At 36.8% G+C, this 18438-nt stretch overlaps 1 protein-coding gene across 1 annotated transcript in view; it reads left to right on the forward strand.

Annotated features, from left to right (window-relative positions):
• Window positions 1-18438, forward strand: part of EIF2AK2 (eukaryotic translation initiation factor 2 alpha kinase 2) — a 79494-nt gene that overhangs the window by 26216 nt on the left and 34840 nt on the right. The window contains exons 6-9 of the mRNA XM_044663654.1: window positions 3987-4110; window positions 15856-16025; window positions 17126-17258; window positions 17724-17803. Coding sequence (XP_044519589.1) covers window positions 3987-4110; window positions 15856-16025; window positions 17126-17258; window positions 17724-17803 — 507 coding nt within the window. The remainder of the gene's footprint in view (window positions 1-3986; window positions 4111-15855; window positions 16026-17125; window positions 17259-17723; window positions 17804-18438) is intronic.

Raw genomic sequence — 18438 nt, forward strand, 5'->3', positions numbered from 1 at the left:
ATCAGAATGCTGACTTGCTTAGGGTCACACAGCTAGTAAGTGTCTGAGGCATGCTTTTAACTTAGGCCTGTGTGACTCCAGGCCTGGAGTTTTACCCATTGTGCCACATAGCTGCCTCTATAAATGCTTAAGTACCTACCACTTTCAGAGAAGTAATAAAACTCCTATCTGTACCCTCTTGGAAATTACATTTTAATAGGGAGTTGACATAGACATCAAAAACCATAATACAAAATAATACATGCTAAGTGCATAAGAGTAGCAGCAAACTCCAAGAAATAAGAGGTGCTTGGCCTTTATGAAATATGAGGGTTGTGGGGTGGCAAAAGGTGCTGAGGAAGATTTGCTGGAGGAAGTGACATCTGAATTGGGTTTTAAAGGATAAACTCAACAGGCAGAGATTTGAGGGGATGGAGAGTTTAAGGGACTCAGGAGAGAGGGTTTCTGAAGAGTCAGAGGAGTTTAAGCTGAAAGAGATCTTAAGACATCATCTAATACAATTTCCTCATTTTGCGGATGAAGAAACTTCAAAAATAGAGGAACAGGGGCAGCTGGGTAGCTCAGTGGATTGAGAGCCAGGCCTAGAGACGGGAGGTCCTAGGTTCAAACCCGGCCTCAGCCTCTTCCAAGCTATGTGCCTGGGCAAGTCACTTGACCCCCATTGCCCACCCTTACCAATCTTCCACCTATGAGACGATACACCGAAGTACAAGGGTTAAAAAAAAAATAGAGGAACAAAGTGAATTACCAAAGATAATATAGGTAATATGTGGCAGAGATAGGATATGAAACAAGCTCTTTGGACTCAATGCCTATACTCCTTCCAGTGATGATGGCATATCACCTGGCATGGATGATGTGGAAAGTAGAGATTAGGTATAAAAAATAGTAAATAGCTTATTGTGGTTCTACCACAAGAGTATAGATAGGGGAAGAATACTAGATTAATCTAGAAATCTAGGATTGTGTCAGATTGTAGAGGGCATTTTCTACAAAACTAACAAGTTTTGGCTTTCCTTATATACAATTTTGTCATGATTTTCTGGGAAGTAGCTCTCTAGTGTTCTTCATGTAGAGAGATGACATCCTTGATGGTCTGGACATCTATTCAACCTTAATTACACAATGATGTGTAAGAGCATTTGTTTGTTTTTTTTTGGTTTTTTTGCTTATGTAGGTTTTGTGTGCCTCTTGCATCTCTCTAGATGTGGCTCACAGGGAGGTAAGAATAATTGTTTCTAGCATCTCCTCTTCCCATTGTTATCCAAAGAACCTGATTTCTGCCAGGAAGGGAAGCAAGAGGTGAGACAAGATGCTGGTCATTCTACTTTCGTACCAGGTTAGAATTATCTCTGTTTGGGACTTCTGAGTTAAGATGGCAGCAGAGTAGAAGCAGTATGCTTAACTTCTCCTAACCCACACAAATAGGACTCCTCAAGAGGACATAAAAACAAATCCAGATGAATGAAGGGAACCCACAACAGGGCACAGCATTGAAGGTACATGGGATTGGGGCATTTCCATGCTATAAGGGGGTGAAATAGCTCTCACTAAAACACAAGCTAAGCAACTCCCCTACCCCCAACAAACATACCACCTACGGTGCCAAAGCCAGCACACAAGAGTTAGAGCAAGTTTGAGGCATTCATTAAGTTCTTGGCAGCTACCTGGGATCACCAGGGCCTGCTCCTGAGAGCAGCAAGACTTAAGACCCCAAGAGGCTAAAGAACATGGACTTTGAACACAGACCTTGAGTGCAGGTATGGACATTGAGCGCAGGTGCGCATCTTGGGTGGGGACCCAGTGTGGAGGGGTGCATGACTGTGGAAACAGTGTTCTGAGACTGTTAAAGGAGCTTCAGGCAGAGGACCAAGCAAGAGCACCACCAGGAGGCTTGACCCTGAAAACAGCTAGACTTGAGACCTCAGGAGCCTAAAAAGCACAGACCAACCATGGGCATGAGGATAAAGCTGAGAGGGCGCACAGTGCTGTGACTCAGGTGAAAACTGCTCCACAGCTCAATAGGCAGAGAACCTGTCTGCCTCCCAGTCTTCTGACTGAGAACAAAATATTAATAATGGCAAGCCATGCACAAGAACTTCCAAAGAGAACGATCAAGAAGAAATCTTTAACACTAGACAACTTTTACACAGAAAAAATCCAGACAACAGAACAAACAGCAGAGGAGAACAAACAAATAATCACATCCAAACCTTCCCAAAAAAATGAAAATTGGTCACAAGCTCTTGAAGAGTTCAAATCTGAAATCATGAGAAAGATGGAAGAGATTTGGCGAGAGAAGTGGGAAATGGAATTATATCTGTTTGCTCCCTTAAATATTATTAGCCTTGGGGAAGTAATTTTGAGGTTAAAATTATACTCCTGATAGGTATCCTTTAATGAGAAAGGAGGATTCCAATTTATGTATCCAAGGCTCAAACTCCTTCCTTCTGAATGCCAGTTCCACAATGAACACACGTAGCCAATAGCAAATTAATTTATCAAAATTGATAACAAAACAAAAATCAGAGAAAGTATATGTAGGAAAATATATACTGAGCAGTACAGAGTGAATGTACTCTTCCACTGGGAATGAGATTACTAAATTAAGAGATACTCAAATCTCACCCAAGGAGAAATTCTTCAAAGTGTCTAGTGTAGCAAGCTAAGGATATAGACCTGATAGAGATTGTCAGCTCATCCACATAGTCATCTACACATCAACTTCTTTCCTGAATCTTTTTCATCTCCCAAGATCTTGAAGAGAGTTTGGAATGATGCATCTTCTCTCAAAATTGGAAATCTGACTAAATCTCTCTTCTCTCTAGCTCCCACCAACTCTACTCACTACTCATACAGGCACAGAGCATTGAATAAACTCTAGCAATGAAGAGAGAGACCCATACAATCGGCTCTTTCGGCTAAGGGTTATAAATGTGTTTGTGAAAAGGTAGATAACTCCTATTAATTCAGTCTAAGCAGAGATTAAATTTTCATTTAAATAACTAATATTCTAAAATTTAAAGCTTAACAATATTGCTTAAGAAATACTTTCACCCAAAGGATTAAGTTGGATAATCAATTATAGCTTATGTTCCTATGATTTCTGCTTATTAAACTTGACTTAGCAAAGACTTCCATGTAGAAGAGGAAGTTGGAAGTGCCTAAAGTGTCTAATTTATTACCAGTACTCTGTTTCTGGGATGTTCTCCTCTTCACTCCTTGTAAATCTAATTTTGATTGATTTAATTCTGATTAATCTTTGAAGCCCTGCTGTTCTTCTAAAGACTTTTAACATCTTCTCTTCCAGGAAGCCTTCATTAATCTCTATAGTCATGTGACATTTTTTCCCCTCATCTCATACATGATGATACTTGACTTCTGCCTTTCTATTGTACTTATAATCTATTATATTGTAGTATGATTTTTTGGTATGTGATAACCTCCTATTAGTTTGTGCACGCCATTAGGATAAAACCCATGTTTAATTTAAACTTCATATCTCCTTCAATGCATATCACAGTGCTCTGAATACAGTAGACATTTAATAATTGTTTAATTGAATTTATAATATCTTACAAGTATACGATGCTAGGAATTCTTTTAGTGTAGAGATTTGACTAGATGACAGCTGGCATACTTTCTAAGTCAAATTCTGTGAGCTTGTAGTTTTAGGACATTAAAGAAAGGATTTTTATAATGATGCATAAATAATCCCCAGATGAAGTATTGGATAGAGTGGAATCAGAACTGAGTTTGGATCCTATTTCAGAACTTATCAGTTATATGACTCTGGGAAAAGTCATTTAACCTCTCTAAACTTCATTTTCCTCTTTTATAAAATGGGAATAATACTAGCACCTAACACATAGGGTTGTTGTGAGGATAAAATGAGACAATACATGTAAAGCACTTTGCAAACCTTAAAAGCATTAGCTATTATTATATTAAATATCATCATCATCATTTTCCATTGTTTCTTCTAGCTATTCTCATAGATTTAAAATTGGAGGGAAATTCTATGACGTTGGATGGGGATCTAATAAACAAGAGGCAAAAGAATCTGCAGCCAAGATTGCATATGAGCAATTAATAGCCAACACTTCACAGGTATGTTACCTTCCATTTTCTTCCTTTCTGAATTCCTTTTTTTAAGCTGGCTGGAGGATGAAACTCATCAGGACTTCCCACAAAAGTTTTTAAAAGAACATTCTTGTAGGTGAGCTCAGGTCCCTACATGCAACAGAGCAAGTTCCCATCTCTGGCCTCTCTCAGTGTCTTTACACAGACTGTGCTTCATGCCTGGAATATTCTCTTGCCTCTCCTCTGATTCAGAGAAGCACTTGCTTCATTTAAAGCTTAGCTCAAGTGCCACCTCCTTCAAGAAGTCTATCTTGATTCCTCTTTAATTTGTATATATTTTGGTTTAATTTTCTGTGCGTCTATTTAACTTTTGGCTTTGCATCCATAGTACTTAGCATATTTCTAGGCATAGGGTAGCCACATAATAAATGTTTGTTGAACTGAATAGAATTTTATCAGTGTGAATATAAGAGAAACAGCATGATATAGTGGATAGGGGCCAGATCCCTAGCATCGAGTTCAAGTCCTGCTCTGATGTATAGTGACTATGTAACCATTGACAAGTCACTTAACCTCTTTGTGTCCCAGGGAGCAATGTAAAGACTATAAGTTGTAGAGCAGGTATCAATTAACATTGTAGATTAAACTTCCTTTCCAGGAATTCTATGTACCAGTAAAATCATAGCTCTAATCTGCACCCCAAAATATATACTATTTGATGTAGAAAGGAAGAATTTTTTAAATTTAATTTTATTACTTTTTATTTTAATAACAAATTTCCAAATAACATAATTTTCAAAATTATATGATCCAAATTATCTTCCTCCTTTCTTCTGTCCCCCCTCCTGGAGTTGGCAAGTGATTAAATCTGGGTTATACATGTATTATCATGCAAAACATATTTCCATATTATTCGTTTTCTTTTTTTTTAACATTTAATGATATTTATTTTTTAGAAAAGTTAACATGGTTACATGATTTATGCTCTTACTTTCCCCTTCCCCCCAACCTTCCCCCCCATAGCCAATGTGCATTTCCACAGGTTTTAACATGTGTCATTGATCAAGACCAATTTCCAAATTGTTGATAGTTGCATTGGTGTGGTAGTTTCGAGTCTACATACCCAATCATGTCCGCCTCAACCCATGTGTTCAAGCAGTTGTTTTTCTTCTGTTTCCACTCCTGTAGTTCTTCCTCTGAATGTGGGTAGCGTTCTTTTCCATAAATCCCTCAGAATTGTCCTGGGTCATTGCATTGCTGCTAGTACAGAAGTCCATTACATTCGATTTTACCACAGTGTATCTGTCTCTGTGTACAATGTTCTTCTGGCTCTGCTCCTTTCACTCTGCATCAGTTCCTGGAGGTCATTCCAGTTCACATGGAATTTCTCCAGTTTATTATTCCTTTGAGCACAATAATATTCCATCACCAGCATATATCACAATTTGTTCAGCCATTCCCTAATTGAAGGGCATACCCTCGTTTTCCAGTTTTTTGCCACCACAAAGAGTGCAGCTATAAATATTTTTGTACAAGTCTTTTTCCTTATGATCTCTTTGGGGTACAAATTCAGCAATGGTATGGTTGGATCAAAAGGCAGATAGTCTTTTAAAGCCCTTTGGGCATAGTTCCAAATTGCCATCCAGAATGGTTGGATCAGTTCACAACTTCACCAGCAACGCATTAATGTCCCAATTTTGCCACATCCCCTCCAGCATTCATTACTCTCCCCTTCTCTCATTTTAGCCAATCTGCTAGGTGTGAGGGGATACCTCAGAGTTGTTTTGATTTGCATTTCTCTAATTATTAGAGATTTAGAACACTTTCTCATGTGCTTATTGATAGTTTTAATTTCTTTATCTGAAAATTGCCTATTCATGTCCCTTGCCCATTTATTGATTGTGCAATGGCTTGAATTTTTTAAACAATTGATTTAACTCCTTGTATATTTGATTAATTGGACCCCTGTCAGAGTTTTTTGTTATAAAGATTTTTTCTCAATTTGTTGTTTCCTTTCTGATTTTGGTTGCATTGTTTTTGTTTGTATGAAAGCTTTTTAATTTAATATAATCAAAACCATTTAATTTACATTTTGTAGTTTTCTCTAACTCTTGCTTGGTTTTAAAATCTTTCCTTTCCCAGAGATCTGACAGGTATACTATTCTGTGTTCACTTAATTTATTTATACTTTCCCTCTTTATATTCAAGTCATTCACCCATTCTGAATTTATCTTGGTGTAGGGTGTGAGATGTTGATCTAAACCTAATCTCTCCCATATTGTTTTCCAAATTTCCCAACAGTTTTTTGTCAAATAGTGGATTTTTGTCCCAAAAGTTGGGCTCTTTGGGTTTATCATACACTGTCTTGCTAATGTCATTTACCCCAAGTCTATTCCACTGATCCTCTCTTCTATCTCTTAGCCAGTACCATATTGTTTTGATGACCGCTACTTTATAGTATGGTTTAATATCTGATACAGCTAGGCCACCTTCCTTCACATTTTTTTTTCATTATTTCCCTTGATATTCTTGATCTTTTGTTCTTCCAAATGAATTTTGTTATAGTTTTTTCTAATTCAGTAAAAAAGATTTTTTTTGGTAGTTTGATAGGTATGGCACTAAATAGGTAAATTAATTTGGGTAAAATGGTCTTTTTTATTATGTTAGCTCATCCTACTCATAAGAAATCAATGTTTTTCCAATTGTTTAGATCTAGTTTTAATTGTTTGGAAAGTTTTTTTGTAGTTATTTTCGTATAATTGCTGTATTTGTTTTGGTAGATAGATTCCCAAGTATTTTATATTGTCTAGGGTAAATGGTGTTTCTCTTTCTACCTCTTGCTGCTGTGATGTGTTGGAAATATATAGAAATGCTTATGATTTATGTGCATTTATTTTGTATCCTGCAACTTTGCTAAAGTTGTTGATTACTTCTAGTAGCTTTTTAGTTGATTCTCTAGGATTTTTTAAGTAGACCATCATATCATCTGCAAAGAGTGATAGCTTAATCTCCTCATTGCCTATTTTAATACCATTTCTAATTGCTCTGCTAGTGTTTCTAGTACAATGTTAAATAATAGAGGTGATAAAGGGCATCCTTGTTTCACTTCTGATCTTATTGGGAAGGCTTCTAAATTATCCCCATTGCATATTATGCTTGTTTTAGGTATATACTGTTTATTATTTTTTAGGAAAGGACCTTCTATTCCTATGCTTTCCAGTGTTTTCAATAGGAATGGGTGCTATATTTTGTCAAAGGCTTTTTCTGCTTCTATTGAGATAATCATGTGATTTTTGTTTGTTAGATTGTTGATATGGTCAATTATGTAGATGATTTTCCTAATGTTGAACCATCCTTGCATTCCTGGTATAAATCCCACCTGATCATGGTGGATAATCCTCTTGATTACTTGCTGGAGTCTCTTTGCTAGTATTCTATTTAAGATTTTTGCATCTATGTTCATTAGGGAAATTGGTCTGTAGTTTTCTTTCTCTGTTTTTGATCTACCTGGCTTTGGAATCAGTACCAAATCTGTGTCATAAAGGGAATTTGGTAGGACTCCTTCTTTGCTCATTATATCAAATAATTTATATAGTATTGGAATTAGTTGTTCTTTGAATGTTTGATAGAATTCACTTGTGACAAATCCGGCCTCAGACACTTCCCAGCTGTGTGACCCTGGGCAAGTCACTTGACCCCCATTGCCCACCCTTACCACTCTTCCACCTAGGAACCAATACACAGAAGTTAAGGGTTTAAAAAAAAAAGAATTCACTTGTGAATCCATGAGGCCCTGGCGATTTTTTCTTAGGGAGTTCTTTGATGGCTTGTTCAATTTCTTTTTCTGATATGGGATTATTTAGGTATTCTATTTCTTCTGCTGTTAATCTAGGCAATTTATATTTTAAAATATTCATCTGTATCACCTAGATTGCTCTAATTATTGCCATATAATTGGGCAAAATAGTTTTTAATGATTGCCTTAATTTCCTCTTCATTAGAGATGAGGTCTCCCTTTTCATCTTTGATACTGCTAATTTGGTTTCCTTCTTTCCTTTTTTATTAGATTGACCAGTACTTTGTCTATTTTATCTGTTTTTTCAAAATACTATCTTCTAGTCTTATTTATTAATTCAATAGTTCTTTTACTTTCGATTTTATTAATTTCTCCCTTGATTTTTAGTATTTCTAATTTAATTTTCATCTGGGGATTTTTAATTTGCTCACTTTCTAGTTTTTTAAGTTGCATGCCCAAGTCATTATTCTCTGCCCTCCCTAATTTGTTAATATATGCACTCAAGGACATAAATTTCCCCCTGATTACTGCCTTAGCTGCATCCCACAGAGTTTGGTAGGATGTCTCATCATTGTCATTCTCTTCAATGAAATTGTTGATTGTTTCTATGATTTATTCTTTGACTAACTGGTTTTGGAGAATCATATTATTTAATTTCCAATTAGTTTTTGATTTACCTGTCCAGGTGCCCTTACTAATTATTATTTTTATTTGCATTATGATCTGAGAAGGTTACATTTATTATATCTGCTCTTTTGCATTTGTTTGCAATGTTTCTATGCCCTATTACATGGTCAATCTTTGTGAATATACCATGTGCAGCTAAAAAGAAAGTGTATTCCTTTTTGTCCCTATTTATTTTTCTCCACATATCTATTAAATCTAATTTTTCTAGGATTTCATTCACCTCTCTTACCTTTTTCTTATTTATTTTTTGGCTTGATTTATCTAGATCTGAAAAAGGAATATTTAGCTCTTCCACTAGTATGGTTTTACTATCTATTTCCTTCTTGAGCTCCGCCAGTTTCTCCTTTAGGAATTTGGGTGCTATGCTATTTGGTGCATACATGTTGAGTACTTTTATTTCCTCATTGTATATACTGCCTTTTATCAGGATGTAATTACCTTCCCTGTCTTTTTTAGTCATATCTATTTTTACTTTGGCTTTGTCAGAAATCATGATTGCTACTCCTGCCTTCTTTTTCTCATTTGAAGCCCAAAAGATTTTGCTCAAACCCTTTACGTTAAACCTGTGTATATCCACCCGCCTCATATGTGTTTCTTGTAGACCACATATGGTAGGCTTTTGGTTTCTAATCCACTCTGCCATTTGCTTCTGTTTTATGGGTGAGTTCATCCCATTCACATTCAGAGTTATAATTATCAGTTGTGTATTTGCCAGCATTTTGGTATCCTCTCCTAGTTCTACCCCTTCTTCTTACACTATTTCCTTTTAAATCAGTGGTTTGCTTTAAGCCACTAACCCTTGTCCCCTCCCTTGATTTACTTCCCTTTCTACCCCCTCCCTTATTATTCCCCTCTTTAATTTTTAAGGCCTAATGAATTCCCTCCCTCCCCCTTCTTCTCCCCTCCCTTTTTTGACTTCCCCACTCCCCTGCTCCTCTTGGTTTATCACTTCTGACTTTCTCAGTAGGGTTAGATAGAGTTCTATATACCAATGGATATAGCTTCTCTTCCCTCTCAGGGTTAATTCCCCTGAGGATAAGGTTTAAATATTACCTCTTAATGCTCTCTTCCTCTCCTTCTTATAATAGTATTCATCCTCTCCCCTTCCCATGCCCTCTTTGTGTGTAATAGAATATCCTATTTTTCTTATTCATTCAAGTTTCTCTTGGTGCCCTCTACTATTCACCCACCCCCGCTTTTCCACGCCCCCATATCATGTTAGACCATTTAGTATTCTGACCTCTCCCTATGAATTATTCTTCTAATTAATATATTAGTAAATACTATAATAGTGAATAGAGTTCCTTACAGAGAATTATACATAACATTTTTCCACATAGTAATACAAATAATTAGATATTTTTGAAGCCCTTAAAGAGGCAAATTTAAAAAATACGAGTTTTCTTTCTTTCCCCTCTGTTTCTTATTTACATTTTCATGTTTCTCTTGATTTTTGTGGTTAGATATCGAACTTTCCATTTAGTCCTGGTCTTTTCTGTGCAAATACTTGGAAATCTTCTATCTTGTTGAATGCTCAAACTTTCCCCTGGAAGTATATAGTCAGTTTTGATGGGTAGGTGATCCTTGGTCATAGACCCAGTTCTCTTGCCTTTCTGAATATCATATTCCAAGCCTTGTGGTCTTTTAGCATGGAGGCTGCCAGATCCTGTGTGATCCTGATTTGTGCTCCTTGATATCTGAATTGCCTCTTCCTGGCTTCTTGTAAGATTTTTTTCTTTTACTTGGAAGCTCTTGAATTTGGCTATTATATTCCTGGGGGTTGTCTTTTCAGGGTCTAGTGTAGAGGGTGATCTATGGATCCTTTCAATGTCTATATTGCCCTCTTGTTGTTGAACTTCAGGGCAGTTTTGCTGAATAATTTCTTTTAGTATGGAGTCCAAATTTCTATTAATTTCTGCTTTTTCAGAGAGACCAATGATTCTCAAATTGTCTCTTCCAGACCTGTTTTCTTGATCTGTCAATTTCTCATTGAGATATTTCATGTTTCCTTTTATTTTATCAGTCTTTTGACTTTGCTTTATTTGTTCTTGCTGTCTTGAGAGATCATTAGCTTCTAATTGCTCAATTCTAGCCTTTAGAGACTGGTTTTCCTTTCCAATCTGGTCATTTCTGGTCTTCAATTTACTTGCCTCACTTTCCAATTGCAAAATTCTGCCTTTTAAACTGTTATTTTCTTGCCTGATTTTGGTTTCCAATTTGCTTACCATTTCATTTGGGATTTGGGGGCATCTTTCTCCAACGGAGAGTTTCTGTCTTCTAACCTATTAATTTCCTTTTGAACTATTTCCCACTTCTCTCATGAAATCTCTTCCATCTTTTTCATCATCTCAGATTTGAACTCTTCAAGAGCTTGTGACCAGTTTTCATTATTTTGGGAAGGTTTGTTTATGGTTATTTGTTTGTTTTCCTCTGCTGTTTGCTCTGTTGTCTGGATATTTTCTGTGTAAAAGTTGTGGAGTGTTAAATATTTCTTCTTGTTGATCTTTCTCTTTTGGGGTTCTTGTTGATGGCTTGCCATTGTGAGCCATGTGACCTCTCAGGTTTGTCCTCATCCCCAGGGTCTGTCTGCACTCTTTAGGCTCCTTAGGTCTCAGGTCTAGTTGATCTCAGGGTCAAGCCTCCTGGTAGTCCCATTGCTTGTTCCTCTGCTTGAAGTTCCTTTAACAGTCTCAGGGCACTACTTCCACAGTCATGCACCCTTCTGCACTGGGTCCCCACCCAAGGTCCCTGCCTACTCTCAGGATCTGTGTCCATGCCTGCACTCAAAGTCTGTGTTCAAAGTCTGTGTTCTTTAGTCTCTTGGGGGTCTTAAGTCTTGCTGCTCTCAGTAGCAGGTCCTGGTTGTCCCAGGTAGCTGCCAAGGACTTAATGGATGCCCCAAACTTGCTCTAACTCTTGTGCGCTGGCTTTGACCCTATAGGTGTTGTGGGAGGGGAGGGGGTTGCTCAGCTCACATTTTAGTGAGAGCTATTTTACCCCCTTATAGCATGGAAATGCCCCCATCCCATGTACCTTCAATGCTAGGCCATTTTGTGGGGTCCCTTCGTTCGTCTGGATTTGTTTTTATGTCCTCTTGAGGAGTCCTATATATGTGGGTTAGGAGAGATTAAGCAGCTGCTTTTTACTCTGCTGCCATCTTAACCCCAGTCCTCCATATTATTCATTTTCATAAGTGAATAAGTGAATAAGTGAATAATCTTATAAAACCAAAACCCCAAAACACAAAAATTTCTTGGCCCTTGTTATCCTACCATAACAGGTACTGTGATACTTTCACAGAGCTATTAGGGATCTTAAAATATTTTGATAACTATAATTTTAATGTCCCTACTAGTTTATGGACTTCAGATTACTAGGAAGAAAGAAGTATTCCTTTAAGAGAGAGAAAGAAAGGAAGGAAGGAAGGAAGGAAGGAAGGAAGGAAGGAAGGAAGGAAGGAAGGAAGGAAGGAAGGAAGGAAGGAAGGAAGGAAGGAAGGATGGAAAGAAGGAAGGAAAAGCAGGAAGGAGTTTTTATAATAATGCAGTTGGAAGAATGTGATACATCAGAGAAAAAACAGAAAAAACACAGAATAAATCAAGTTATAGTTATAAGAGTCTTTTTGAAAAGACTGAGAGGAATACAGCTGCTTGTAGTATAAGGAATGATGTAGATCCACAAGTGCCACTAACTGAAAACTTATCCAATAGGGAGGAGAGGAAAAAAAGAGAAGTGGTAGCAGATTCCCTGCTGAAAAGTACCAACATTTATTTGTTGACCTGACAATAACCTCAGAGACCTGAGGGAGGCTTTGGCTGAATACTGATTCCGCTTGTTTCAGAACACTTCGCAGACTTATTGAACTGGATGACCACTGTGGTGCAGAAGGTGCAAATCCACCCTGCAAAGCCTTACTGCAGAATTTCTGACAGTTGAAAAGGGTTTAGAATCCCAAGGAGTGGGCAGTTGATCCTGGAGACTCAATGAGAGTAGGAGGGTCAACTGAGCTCTAACTCTGGACTGAAAACCTAGCCTTTATTCTGTAGCTTTTCTCTTAAGATTTGTTAGCTTAGCTATTTCCCTTGGATTTCCCTGACCTCCCTATCCAAATTATCATTTTCCCTTCCTGAATTTCTGTGGGTTTTTGAAAGGAGGGTGGATCTGGGTGGTAGCTTTCAAACTTGGCAGATTTAGTTTCCCCATAGTCAAATAGGGCTTACCCTTGTTACAAATTATCTCTTGAATCATTGTATCCAACTTTCCTACCCCTTTTAGGCAACAAAACCTCTCTGGGCTGAGTTAGGCAGGTCCTTTCTCAGTCTCACATTACTGTCTCCCTCCCCCACCTGAAGCTTTCCCTAGGTGGCTGTTAGAGTTACCTGGTATCCCTTTTTCCTTTACGATCAACCCTGAAACTCAATAAACCCTGTTTGTCAGTTAATCAAACCTTTGGATAATTCATTAGTTGATTGATAAGAGAGGGAGAAGGGGAGAAAGGAATAAATTCTCTCTGTGTCCTGAGAGAGTTGGAGGTGTCCATTTTGAGAGGAAGTGGTAATCCCTATGCTTCGTCTGTACTCTTCCTTTGTGAATCTGAGAAAGTGACTAGAAAGCCCTCTAGTCAGTTTCAAGCCATTTCTGGCTGGCCCTAACCTTTGTCAGTAGAAGTGCCCTTCCTACCTGCAGGGCTCAGTCTGTTTCCTGTCGGTGTCTCTGTCTCAAACCCATGTACCCAGTCTGTGTCTCCCTGTTGCAGCTGCCTGCCCCAAATAACTCATCCTCTCCCTTTGCTCCACTATTGTACCCTCCTTATCCACTTTACTTCCTTAGGGATCCACAAACCCCTATTCACAGTGCCTTGTCCCCTATTACGACCTAACCTGCCTTAATTCCTATTACAACTACCTTATCTCCCTACCTGTCTTTAGTCCCTTACCACCTCAGTTTATTGCCTCTGACTATTCCCTTATTACCTCTAGCCTATTCCCCTTACCTGCCTTAATTTCCCTATTACAACTACTGCCTTAGTCCCTTATTACACTACCTACCTCTGGTGATCTGTGTGAATACAAATAATACCACTCAGAAGGAACCTAGAATGCATAGGGCTAATGATAATGTTAAGAATTATGAGGATCTTAGGATTAAAGGAAGATTTTCATTGCTCCAACTATTTGAAGGCAAGAACTTTTGGAAAGAAAGGCAAGTTTGAGAAACTAGAGCCTAAGATTTAAGAAGATAGTGTCAGAGAATGAAATTTGTAATTTTTTAAAAATCATTTTTACTTTTATTTATTTATTAAATAACAAATTTCCAAGTAAGTTTTCTGAAGTTATATAATCATATGATCCATATTGTCTCCCTTCCTTCTTCCCTCTCCCCTCCCAGTGCTGATAAATTCAATCTAGGTTATACATGTGCTATCATGCAGAACATATGAAATTTGGATTTCTAAAGGAATGACAGACTCTTGGCCAGGAATGGAATGTAGCTCACAAAGACTGATTAATAATAAGAATAAAAATAATAGCTAGCATTTATGCAGCACTAAAAGTTTTAAAGAACATATTTTATAAATATGACCTCATTTTATTTGATCCAAAAGGTTTTACCTAGAACTTTGCAAATCTAATCCAAAGTATGTGAAATTGAAGCAGAATAGAGGAGTAAAAAATTGGTGATGTATAAATGTATGTCTACCAAACTAGATAACATAGGGAATAACTAGCATAGAAAAGTAGTAAAGATGCCCCCAAATGCATTGAAGGCAAAATTCAAGAGCCAAGCATACCTTTTTAAAAAATATTATTGGGTTTTTGCTTCCTTTCTTGTAAGCTTCCCTTTTGTGAATTTGTATTCTTAATTTGTTGTTCCTTTTCTTTGCTGAGGCTTGCCATTGAAGATTCAAATTTTTCTATTCACTATTTTTGCTATGCTAGACATAAATTCTGCTCTTATAAATCTCATTTCTCTTTTAAACTAGTCAGGAACAGCAAATTATGGTTACAAGGTCTCCTGAAATTCCATAGAGTCCTCTATCTCAACTGTTGGATCATTTTCCTTCATTTTGCAGTATTTATTCATAGATGCCTTAAGTCTTTTACTAAATCTAGAGGCCATTTTTCCTTCTCTTGTTATTATTTTTCCTGTCGATTTATCCATTTATGTTCAAAGTCTTTGAGATTTCTTCTTCCTGAAATCTTAGGTACTTCCAGTCTCACTTCCTTATTCCTTCCCCTCTGATTATGGTTTCTTTGTGCCTAGATCTCAAAGTATCTCAGTCTCCTTTCATAGAGGGCAATTCATGGTTCACCAGTCTAAGTCTCTGCCCAACTTGACTTTTGGGTGGTCAGCACTGGGCCCAAATGGATGCTGTGCTCTTTCCTGCAGGCTTGGTTGAATACTATACAGCTCCCCACAGGCACAGTGTCAATCCTGACAACCTGTCTCTGTTCCTCAGTTCTCTGGCATGGCACCAGTGGGTCAGGGCCTGCTTCCCCTGCCACCAGGAGATCAGAGCCTGCTTTTTCTGGCATTTCAAAGCCTGTTTTCCCTGGATCCTTCAGTTCAGAGCTTTGCAGCACTGGGGCTTTTGAGTTGTAGTGCCCACCAGGCTTTTGCTTTTGAAGGGTTGTGGTCCAACTGGCTGTTGAGACCCAAGCACACTTTCACAGCCAGGAGCCAAGTTCTCTATGGTGCTGGAAAGAGGGAGAAAGAAATGGGGTGCAGGAATGGTTTTTGACATAAGCCTGTGTTATGCCCTTGGGTATGGTAGTTCAGCCTTGTTACCAGTAGCATAGGAGATGGGAAAGAAGTGCTTGAGGACAGCTGGGTGGCTCAGTGGATGGACAGCCAGGCCTAGATATGGGAGGTCCTAGGTTCAAATCTGGCCTCAGACACGTCCTAGCTGTGTGACCCTGGGCAAGTCACTTAACCCCCATTGCCTAGCCCTTACCACTTTTCTTCCTTAAAAGTAAGGGTTTAAAAAAAAGAAAGAAATACTTAATGAGCTCAGGGTAAGTTCCTGGGTTTTGTTTTTGTTTTTGTTTTGGGATTCTGGGTGTTCTGGACTATAGAACAGTTGAAGTTGTTTTTATCTTTGACACATAATTTCTGATTTGACGAGTTTGAGAGGTCATAGAGATTAAAGAAAATATCTATCCTCCATATTGATGCTCATATAACCCAGGAGTCTAGGCCATGTTTCATATTTTTCATTAATTACTTTATTTGAGGAGGAAAAATGTTGAAGATTTGAATAAGACTTCTAAAAAGTTTTTATTTTGTAGGATGTGAACTCTTTTATGTCACCTCAGCCTTCTCAATCCACAAGAATTTCAGATATCAAAACATCACCCACTATGAATTACATTTCTTTTCTGAACCAGTACACACAAAAGAAGAGACTCACTCTGAATTTCCTTAAAGTGACATCATTGGGACATTCTGGACCTCAAAGGTGAGGGATTATTTTGATCCTTTCCTTTATTTAATTCTTATTTCTGTATTAACAACAGCATGAATTTTTTTTCATGGTTTGTGTTTAGAAATTCTAGGAATTTTACTCTTCATTTTTTTTATCATGATATATGAAAAGATTCCACAAAATCCTTCTCCAATGCTCACTGTAGTATAGAGGTTTTTAAAAGCTATGCCAAGAGAGTATACGTTTTAACTGGTTCTCCCATGCTTGATAGACTTCAAATATCACCCTAGTAATAGAATTTGTTTTCTGAGGTCCAACGTAGTTAATTATGTGGAGGCATGTCACCATAAGGATGATCACCAAGTGTTGAATTGGATGGGGGTTAAGGAGGCATAGAAACAATGAAAATTTTTAAAGTGGCCTTCATTCCTGGCTAGGTCTTTTCTTCTTCTGCAGTGATGGGGGCTGAATGGTGGGAAAGAGAATTGAGAGTGCTTAGAATTTTTAGACTGTCTTCTTGTCTCTAAGGCCAGTCTTCTATCTACCATGCTACTTCTCTAAAAGATGCCCACCAGTCTTCTTCCCCTTCTTCCACTTCTATGACAGTTCTTTAATTCATAGCTCTTTTATATGAAATAATTGTTCCATTTTACCTCTTCCTAATCTATTTTCTTATTATTTTTAACTTATTTCATTATATTCAACATGACCTTGTCTTCTATTTACATATGCTCTTTTAAACTACTCAAGTAATGATGTCATTCTTATGGGTTGTATTTTATTTCTGTGTAAAAAGTAAAGAATTTGACTGTGTCAGGTTTCTTATAATTGATCTTTCATTTTTACCTTTTTTATGATTCTTGTAGATCACATTTTCTCCTGAGTTCTTCAAGATTGTTGAAACTCCTTTAGTTTGTTAAATATCCATTTTTTCCCCTCATGTAATTAATGCTCAGTTTTGCTGGGTATATCATTCTTGATTGTAAACTCAGTTTAATTTACAGAAATGGCTAACTTAACAAAACAATACTCAGGATCTTTGCTAAATAGATTGCATTTTAAAAAAATAATTAGGTTTGATTTTTGATACACATTAAAATTCAAGGAATTTTTTCCATTGTTGTTTATTCTAGTGTTTCTTATATCTGCAAAATTGGGGACACAGCTTATGATCCTGGTACAGGATCTAATAAAAAAGAAGCTAAAGAAGCAGCAGCTAAGATTGCATATGAAAAGATACAGTTATCTGTATCTGATGCTTCAGAGGTAATTAAATTGTCTTTTGGCTTAAATTTCTTGTGTTCAAATTCCATCTTAATTTGATTTAAGATAGATTGTTTCTAACAAGAAATTGTTGTCCAGAGATAATGGCCCATCTTTTTCCATCTTATACCTTTGCTAATCATATATTTGTTCAGATATTATGGATATGACTAAAAAAACACCTGATGGATATTATAGTGGCATTTCTTTCACATATAGTTTGTAATAGAAGGCCTTTTAAGTCCCTTACAACTCTCAAATTCTGTAATTCTGTGATTTATAACTCCAAATCAAACAATCAGTTAGTTAACTAATGAAAGAACTTTTTGTAAAGCCTCTGATTTTACAATGATGCTATTAGGTAACATGGCTACCACAGCATGGTGAAAAATAAATATAAGGAGTTTACATTGATACAGCTTTGGAGAATAAGAGTTATTCATAGTTCTTGTATTTCTCTCCTTTTAGAAAAGAAATTCAGGAATTCTTTCTGGCTGTGCTACTTCACTGACTGATTCTATCAATACACCTCTGATGTCATTAACATTGTAAGTATGAATATTTAACTGTTCAATAAAAGTTTCTTGCTGTCTACTGACTGTCACAAGGAAAATATTTATTTTTAATACTCACAACTGACTTCTTAACATGAAGATATTTTCTTTTCTTTTTATAATTCTTATTTTTAAATTTTAATCTTAAATACATAATGAAATGACAGATATCTTGAACAAGAGATTATACCTGAAATTGTGACTCTTTATTTTGTAGAACTCACTTTTATTTTTAGGTTCATAATAATTGAACATGTAATTTTAAGTTATGTTGCTTGTCTATGATTCTTTTATTCTGTTCTGAGGGTATGCCATTTCAGTGATTAGAGATCTTAAGTATTTCAAAGTTGTTTGTCTTTACACTGTTTCCGAATAAATTGTTCTGTTGTGTTGTTGACTTTGCCCTAAATTAATTCACACAAGTCTTTCCATATTTCTCTGAAACCATCCCTTTTATCATTTCTTATAGCAAAAAGTATTCCATTCCATTGAAAAAAACATATTTTTTTAGCTCTTCCTAATTAATGGGCACCCTCCTAGTTTCCCATTTCCACCACAAAAAGAACTACTATAAATGTTTATGTATGTATTGTGTGTGTATATATATATATCCTTATATATATATATAT

Source organism: Gracilinanus agilis, chromosome 2 (genome assembly GCF_016433145.1).
Source record: "Gracilinanus agilis isolate LMUSP501 chromosome 2, AgileGrace, whole genome shotgun sequence".
Taxonomy (NCBI): domain Eukaryota; kingdom Metazoa; phylum Chordata; class Mammalia; order Didelphimorphia; family Didelphidae; genus Gracilinanus; species Gracilinanus agilis.